At 38.8% G+C, this 9,079-nt stretch overlaps 1 protein-coding gene across 1 annotated transcript; it reads left to right on the forward strand.

The window, feature by feature from the left end:
• The first annotated feature begins 341 nt into the window (after positions 1 to 341).
• CENPW (centromere protein W) lies at positions 342 to 8,426 on the forward strand. The gene is made up of 3 exons (XM_072855801.1): positions 342 to 541; positions 5,567 to 5,680; positions 7,394 to 8,426. Exons 1-3 carry the CDS (start codon positions 452 to 454, stop codon positions 7,418 to 7,420), a joined length of 231 nt encoding a protein of 76 aa, XP_072711902.1. The 5' UTR covers positions 342 to 451; the 3' UTR covers positions 7,421 to 8,426.
• The last annotated feature ends 653 nt before the right edge of the window (positions 8,427 to 9,079 follow it).

The raw sequence follows: 9,079 nt of genomic DNA on the forward strand, positions 1-9,079 counted from the left end.
AGGGCCAGGCCCAGCGCGCCCGAGGGGCTTGGCAGAGCCGCGGGCTGGGACCGCTGCCGGCGGTGTCCGGGAAGGGCACGGAGGCGCGGAGCCGCAGGCGCAGGTGGGACGGCGCCGCTTTCCCTCCCGGCTCCCTCCGCAGCGGCTCGGCCGCTCGGCCCTCCCGGAATCACCACGACTTCATGCGGTGTCCAGGGAAACGCTGTACCGGCGCGGCCGTGCGGCGGGAGCGGCCGGCCCGGCGGGAGCGGGGCGGGACGCCGAGGGCTCCTGTCACCGCCGCGCTCCTCGGGGCGGCACCGCGCGCGGCCGTTGGGAAGTGCGTCACGGCGGGCGCGCGCCTGCGCCAGGGCGGCGGATTCGAACGGCGGAGGGCGGTTGGGCGGGAGCCGTTGGGCCCGTTCTTGGCGACAGCGGCCTCAGGAAGAGGAGGAGGAGGAGGGGGAAGAAGATGAAGCGCACGGCGCCCCGCAGCACTTTGCGGAAAATAATAAAGAAGCACAAGCCTCAGTTACGCCTGGCGGCTAACACCGACCTGCTGGTGAGGAAGGAGAGGGGCGGGCGCCGGGTGTGCGGCCTGGAGCTGGGTGCGGGCCGCTCCGCCTCTCAGCGCCGGCCCCGGCAGCCTCCAGTTTGCCTTCTCCGGGCACAGGTGGGGGGCAGCGCCTGCTCCAGGCAGCCGGCTGCGGTCTCCAGCCGCTCGGGCAGCGCGGTGAGCTCAAGGGCTGAATCCTCCAGCTCCATGAGTATTCCCCCGGGGAGCCTGGGGTCGTAGCGCAGGGCCAGGAGCAGTTGTGCTTATGGCCATGGCGGGCAGGTGCAGCTATTCTGGTTGCCTAGGAGCAGGTGTCCCTAAATAGGGACATTTGGTCTCTAAATGTTTTATGGCTTGAAAGACGTGGACCTATGGATTGTGTGTACTGGAGCACTTTGGAGTTGCTGGGTGTAATGGGATGTCAAGTTACTACTAACGGTGTTTCTGCAGTGACCTACAGGCAGAGGGGAGGCAAAGTTTGTGGGGAGATAGGTGATTGGTTAGTCTAATAAAATACTAATAAGTAGCGATTGCAGCTTTCTGCTTTGCTGGTGGCTACTGTATTGTAGGTTTCTGACAGTGAGTTTGGGTATTCAGGGACAGGCTAATGCATAAATATTGTGTCACTACATGTACACACTGCTGTTAGAAGAGTTTAATGTAGGTGGGCTGAGAAATAAGAATTTGGATTATGTGGCTGTAACGTGCAGATGTTTGTTGGTTATGTAGAATAATTTGGGTATACAGACATCAATCAACTGAATTGTGATTAATGAGTTGCTAAGCTGTTAAGGCATCTTGAATGATCATATTTTTGTAGAAGGCCATCTAAGGAGTCTCTGTCCAAAACTACGGAATGACAAGTTTTGTTAGTAATCTAATCAGGAGAATAAGCTGTTGGGATCCTGTTCATGGTTTAAAAACACCTGCCATAAAGGGGTAGGGATAACAGCCATATCGAACAAGTTTCAGAAAACTGAGGCTTAACAAAGCTGGATTCCTTCTGACCTGCAATAAGGGGTTTGTGGCACAGGAAGGGTTTGTCTCACCAAGAAGTTACGCTACTACAGCAAGGAAACCTGACCTCAAGAGAGCTTGTGGTAGCTGCCATATTGGGAAAAAAAAAGTATCTGTGCAAAAAAAAATATTCTTTGAAGTCACTTAATAGGCTTAACTCACTTGACTGTCATGCCCTCTTGTTTTCAAATGTGTGTGATTCTCAGAGCGTTAATGCATACCGTATACCGGTATGGTCCCTGACTTGAATTGTAAGTCGATGTTTCATACGTGTGTAAAAGTTGTGTCTTGCAGCATCTTGAAGGCTGGCATCTGGATATACGAAGCTAAATGTAAATAGACAACATAAAAAAAAATATAATGAGGTTAATATGAATGAATATGGTACTTACACGAGAGGATTTACATTTGAATGTAAACAGTACATATTCTTCTAATTGGTCTAATAAAAATATGATCTCTTCCTGGTGCTTTTGCTATCTTTGGAGTATTTTATGGACTAAGGACTGGCCCCTTGCTACTCATGCTCAGACCACTCAAAGTTTACTCAGTGAAATGCAGTAGTCAACTAATCAAACTTACACAATCACTAATACAATTTTTTGTAGTCATTAGTAAGAGTTGGCCTGTTTCCATGGTCATGTTAATTTGGCTTCAAGGTAGTGTAGCTGTCTGAAAAGTGGGACATCCCTCCCAATCTTGTCCATTGGTTCCCATCTCTTCCTTGTCCTGGCACTATTGTTCTGTGGGCTACAAAGACAATCAGTGAATTGCATTGACTGAAACTAATAAACAACAACAATCTGATCTAGCTTAAAATATAGCTATGCAAATACTCATTCCAACGCAAAGGATGAGGTGAGAATGAGTTTTCATAATGTGGTGGAAGCTTAGATTGTCTCTTCTGGTGATGTCAAATTAAATGGCCTTTAGTGTTAGGAGGCTTGGCTTTTTTATTTTACCTCTTAAAAGGAATGTCCAGAGGTGGTGACTGTCCATTATGTTCTTCAACCAGGCACGTGGCTAACAGCTCTTTAGCTCTTTATTTCTATGAATAAATAATCAACACAGCTGGAGTTTTGCTTTATTTAAAAAAAAAAAGGGGGGGGGGGGTTAGTCCCGTATTTTGAGAGTATGTTTTTTTAGTGTCTCTTGTTCCCTACAAAACTTGTAAGAATGATTAGGTTGCATACTTTAGAAATTTATATAGTAGCTGTCTTAACAAGATGAAACCATATACATTTTGAGCAGAGTGCTTGTGTCTTCTGCAGGGAAATATGAGAATTGGGTAGTTCAGTTTCTGGACTATCTTCCTGAATGATCTGTGCTTTATGTTTGAATCTACTGTGGTACTTAGCCAGTCCAGTGAGGAAGTCTGCCTACCTGGCTTATGATGTAATCAGATTGTTTTCCTTTTCCTGACCCTGATTTTCCTGATTATTTTCCCTTGATAAACCGATGTCTTATTACATGATCATTACTAACAAGTTTGAAAGACATAAGAATGCAGGCAATTTTGTTAAATATTTGAATGGAGTTTCTTCTGCACTTTTCAGGTTCTTTTTATCAAGTCTTTTTTTGAAATTTGAAGCTTTGTCAGAACCTATTTCCTAAGTGTTAACATCTTTCTCTGTGCATGGTATAGCTAACAAATTTCATAAAACTTTCTCAAGAAGCTGGTTTTTTTGAAGGAATGTGGTAATATCTTTAAGTGAAGAGATAGGAATAGTGTTTAAGGTTTTTCCAATGCTCTTAGAACTCAATTATTTACCTTTTTGAAAATAAGAGGTAAAGATTTTAGTACTGAAGTTCAGATATTCCCCCCACCCTCCCCAATGGTCTGAGAAGAAAAAGCTGCAAACTTTGTTCTAGCTTGAAATAGTAGAAGAAAAGCAGGAACTCAGCTACTTGTTTTATGCCAGAAGGGCACTTCGTATTTACGTGGCAGAAAAAGCTTAAAGTATTGCATTGAATGACCCCTTTTTTTCTCCGTTATTGGCGTAGAATGATGAATAAGTGTACATTGAAAGCAAAATGTCAGGCTAAAGAATTGTTCTGCAGCAAAACAAAATTACAGAGCTTGTCACTACTATTCATTACTTCTGTTGAACAGGTGTGTAGAAGTTGCTCTGCAAGCAGTGTTGTGAGTTTTACATACATCCTTAAAACTTTACAACCTTTCTTTTATGGGAAATAAGCATTCTGTTGTGTAAGGTGGTTTTCACGAGTAGTTCAAAACTGTTTTTAAATTTTATGCAGAGGGACAATAATCTAATATGTAGTAAAGCAATGTCTTTAAACAAATGTGGCATCACTTAGGTACTTGTCAGTAACTGTCCCATTCACGGTATTCAGTCATTCTGCCTTTCATTAGCCTTTCTCAATTGCCTTGAATAATCTGGAATATTTATTAACATGTGTGCTCTATTGTGGAATGTTCTGGTTTTAGTTACGTGACTATGTTTAAATCTATAGGAGTTCAGGGGAAGCTTCTCCACATGCAGCAATTCACTTTGAAAATAGGAAAATAAAGGTACAGTGATTCTGAGAGAAGATGCAGTTTTTAGAGGCAGTTCTAAAATTAACACTTTTGCCTTTAGGTATCTCAGCAGGAGCACTTGCAAGTATGGAAGCTTTTATTCTACCTCCCTCTTCTCACCCAGGTTGTTTCCAGAAATCTAATCTCCATGTTGATAAGTCTAATAATGACAGTTCTAATGTTGGACACTATTTTAGGGCCACTGCTTGATTCTGTCGGAGATTATTTCTGTGTGAGTAACTGAAGACTGGTTTAAAACCAGCTTTGATATTTTGCTAAATATATCTGCAAGAACATCTGCTTTTTGTGTAGTAGATGCTTCCAAATGATGCCAAATATTATGTAAATTTATCCATTGCACACTGGCTTCATTTAGTTCAGGAGATTAAAAAAACCCCTAAATTGCTTGTCATATGAACACTGAAATGCCTGTCCTCTAACAGATTCTTTCTGCTGCAAACCCACTCCCGAAGTATTTCCTATAAACTCTAACTTGTAACTTGTATCTTTCTAGGCTTTGCAGATCAGGTATGGCAGAATAAGTATATCGCCTAATTAATCTAAATTAAATTTTCATATATTTCAGTAATATTTTTCTGAGCTCTTGATTGAAAAAGTATTTTTGTGCACTTTACATAGAAAAGTTAATATTGTTTGAAAGTTTAATTTACAAAAGGTGCAATTACCAATTTTCATGTTGGGCTATTAAAATAGTTCACGAAACATATAATGCTACAGGTTTGTATTATAGGTCCCTTATTACACAGGGCTGCTTTTGGCTGGCAGTTTTTAGTCCAAGTTGGAGCAGTTCCTTGTCTGCTGAAATTTTTGCTGCTTCTGTACTAGCAGAGCAGATTCTGTCTTGAACGGAATACTGCCCTACCAGTTCTTTTCATGTAAAAAGGTTAAGTGATGAGCTGGGAAAAAATGGATGGAAACCTCCCGACACTGGAGAATTTCTTGTTCTGGAGAAATTAATGTCAATGCTCCTTTGCACTGGAAAGGGCAGAAGTCCTTGAACTTGTCTGTGGTCCATTTGGTGATAAGGCAGGGATGCATTTGCTGTTCATTAAAAGTCTGGCTGTTGTAGTCACTGAAAGCTGACTATGTTTACTAGTAAGCAAAAACGCTCCTTCTTATTCTCTGATATATTTTATTATAAACAACTGCTAATAAAAATCAGCTTTGATTTCTGTTAGATCAGTTGTTATTTGTATGATCATTTCTAGAGCACTTTTAAATACACTAAATTTAAACTATATTTACAAGAGTCTTGCAGTAAGGAATGTCTTGGGAATTTATTAAGACTTGAACTGAGTGGTACTTTGTTTTCCTGAGAACACCTTTCAAGAATTTGAAAGCAGTCCAATATGCGAATCTTCTGTCTCAAACAATGAACCTTTAAAAAACCAGACTGTGCTTAAACAGTTTGAATCCTTCTTCTTTTTTTTTTTTTTCCTTCTTCTCTCTTAAAGGTGCATTTGAACTTCTTACTGTTTCTCCATCGGCTAGCAGAAGAAGCCAGGACAAATGCTTTTGAGAACAAAAGTAAAATAATTAAACCTGAACACACTATAGCTGCAGCAAAGGTAATAAAGCATTTTTAATATTTTTCTTTTTTGTTTAATGTAAAATGTATTATGGCAGCATATACAAAAGTTTTCTGTGTTAGTGTTGATATGTTTTTATTTATAATCCAAAACCTGCAGAAACATAATGTTCTTTAATCTATCATTGGTATAATTCACTGTTACCAAGACATCGGATTAACTCTCCTTGCCCTATTAAATATAGGCCTATTTTTCTTGATTATTCCATGTTTAAATTCATAGTTTCAATATGCGGGTAAGTCTACACAGTAGTCTACCAGCAAGCATCCCTGGGCTGAAAGCCCAGGGAACAGGAGCAAATTCCAAAGTTGGAGGATCTTTATTTCAGATGATACTATATCAAGGAAGCATGCTGTCTTAACTTCAGTAATATAAATGAAGTTTTATGGAACAAGTGAGAAATAGTTCAAAGAGGTTCAAATATCTTTCTTACACCTTCAGTTCTTACCTGCTTAGTCTGAAAGATGTTTGAAGTCGATTCTCGCTGCATTGTGTGGATACTACTTGAACAAACAGATACTTTGTGTGATGTGTTCGGCAAGGGAAGCACTAAGGGAGGATTAAACTGTGGATTGCTATATGGGTAGTTCAGCATAACAAAAATTGCTGTATGAATATCTATGAAGGAGGAATCCTCTGCATTATAGAGCATAGTAAGTTTTGTGTACATGCAAAAGAAGGGAAAGAGAAAGGTGTTATGCAGCTTTCTCTCTCTAGAAAGAATTAGAGTAGTGTCAAAGTCTGACAGAAATCCTTTTGTATTCCATAGTTCATTTCACTCACTAGGGTATGTCTGCTTTACCTAGGTTTCATGTAGGAACTCAGTCTCTTTTAATTTGTTGAGTTATCTGTTCAATCACCTGCTACTGCTGGGCAAATTGGAAGAATAAAACTCGGTGTTATCTGATATTTGGGTCTTGTGGCTTCTGTTTATCTTCAGTATTTTTTTTTCTCTGGTGAAATGTTTAGTTTGATACTTTCTATTACTATAGTAACAGAAATATATACAGGATGCATAGGGTAGCCAAGTGAATGTTACAGTTGGAATCTTACGCATTTGTAATTTCTTTTTAACTGCAAGCTTAACATTATTTGAACATTTTTGTGCTCCATTTATTTTTTTTTAAGATGAGAAGAAAGGAAAAACTGCCTGTATTTTAATAATGTTAACACTTAAATGGTCCCACTTGGGCTTTGAAGTTCATTTTTCAACTTAAACTCCAAACCAAAAAATGTCCTTCCAAGGGTCTGGGCACTCTTGATATAGAAAGAAAGAAGGCATTACAAACAAAAATTTAGCATAGTAGCTGTATAATTGCAAATCTTATTTTTTTTCTTTTTGTCTAGGCCTAACAGGGCAAGAGCTTCAAGGAATCTGCTAAGGGCTTGAGAGTGCTATTGCCATTTCTCAGCATTGATTTTTAAAATAAGCCTTTTATTTTACAGAATTCTTGGTTATGAATGTTCTTATTAAAAAAAACCCAAAACTTTCTGCTATGGTGTTTTTCTGTATGCTTTTGCTTTATTTCTAAACTTTTCCCTAGATTTTTACCCTTGGTGACTCTACTCTTGCAAACAGATTGTTTGGCTAGGTGAACCTTTGTTCTGAGTAGCCTAGCGTTTTGGATCTCTTACTGCTGCCTGCATTGTAGTGATAAAAGCAGTGATAAATATACTTTTTTCTTTTTGCAGGTTATTTTAAAGAAAAGCAGAGGCTAGAAAACAGACCACTGGAATTTCAAAGCATGTTTTTCTGTGTTTTCTTACTGACGTGAGATCCTGTGAGCCAGCTTTTGCACTTGTGGAAGTATTTAGCTTTATTGATATCTATCTCCTGACTCTGAGTATCTTGCTGTTTCTTAAAAAAAAAAAAATTAAGAATCTTACAATGTATATTTTCATACACTACATGCATAATTTTAAAATGTGTGTCACTTGTCATTTAAGACTTTTGATGTATCTTATTTCTTCCATAATAATGGAGGAATGCCTATACCATAGTCACTCTTCAGGTATGATATGTTATGTGTTATTAGAAGTGTGAAACTTTTAAAGGAGAACAGTAATAAAAATGCAGATTTCACTAAATCCATTATAGATTATGCAGTTCAAAGCAGATTTACTAGCTAAACAAAATCCTGGCTTTTACAACAATTGCTGCGGAAACTAGTGTGTTAAATATCTTGGCTTCAATTTATTTATAAATGTCTTAATATTTTTAAAATTACTTTTGAGAACCAAGCTAAAGCTTCTGTGTTCTGGGGAAAGAATACATATTTTGTATTTCTAAATCATGCTTTGAACTGTTAAGCTGGCCTATTGTTTGATGAGGTATATGAGACAAGTTGGTGGTCTCTAATTCAGTTGGTGTGGACAGATGCACGTTATGGAAAAGAAAGGATCTGGCACAGCTGATGTTTTTGAAGTTAGATCCTGTACAAATAGTGAAGATAAGTTGGCATGAGTCCCAAGCTACTTCCTCCCTCCTTTTGAGTGTCATCCTAACTTGTCAGAAATCTGGAAATGTACATTATATAAAAGTATCTTTTTAAATTAAAATAATATTCTCTTCCTAATCTGATATTTTTAAGCAGTTGCTGAACACTTTGCTTAATAAATCGTTTAATAAAGATATAGTTGAATCTCACAGTTTGAGCTGATAATACAGTTTTGTGGAACGTGGTAGCTGATCATATGCACAGTGAGCTATTTTGAAAATAAAGAATTTTTAAAAAACATTATGTATTGAGTAGTCTAATTTTGTTTAACACGTTACTGAGTATATTCTAGAAATTCAGCAAAAAAAGAATTGCATTTTATAAATATTTTTGTAGTCTAAGGAAACTGGAGCAATGCCAGTACTTCAAATTTTGTATCATGTGCACGTACTTAAAATCCTGTACAACCTGTGAAAAGCCTTCCTTTTACAGTATGCAGAAAGGAAGGATGACTCTTCTGCTTTACTTGAGTCATAGGGCTTAGTTCAGTCTGCTGCTTGTAAGGTTGACTAGATTCCTTATTCTGCATTTTCTTCTCTTACTCTCTTGGAATCCACAAAGAAAGCTGAGAACATACATGTGTAGAGGATATTTGGACTTAATAATCTGAAGTACATTCTCAGGAATAAGGGAGATCTGACTGGTATTTATATTTTTCTTTGTAATTACTTTCTGTGATTTAACAATTTTATTGCAACACTAGATTTTCCTTTGTTAGAGATGTTTTCTCTTAATTTTTCCCTGAAATATTTTCTTACAGTCTGTATAACCACATACCTTTCCTCATTGTACAGTTGTTTGAGTGCTGTAGCTTCTTTTGGAACTTGTTTTGATAGCCACTTTAACTTTTTCTTTTTTGATTTGCCTAGGAGCAAGATCC

This window comes from Ciconia boyciana, chromosome 3 (assembly GCF_034638445.1).
Source record: "Ciconia boyciana chromosome 3, ASM3463844v1, whole genome shotgun sequence".
NCBI lineage: Eukaryota > Metazoa > Chordata > Aves > Ciconiiformes > Ciconiidae > Ciconia > Ciconia boyciana.

What these genes read in the sequence shown, in the direction of transcription:
- CENPW (XM_072855801.1), top strand. Translation starts at nt 452, where the DNA reads ATGAAGCGCACGGCGCCCCGCAGCACTTTGCGGAAAATAATAAAGAAG. An exon ending in CGGCTAACACCGACCTGCTG is followed by an intron (nt 542 to 5,566) that starts GTGAGGAAGGAG and finishes TCTCTCTTAAAG; the next exon opens with GTGCATTTGAACTTCTTACT. An exon ending in ACACTATAGCTGCAGCAAAG is followed by an intron (nt 5,681 to 7,393) that starts GTAATAAAGCAT and finishes TTCTTTTTGCAG; the next exon opens with GTTATTTTAAAGAAAAGCAG.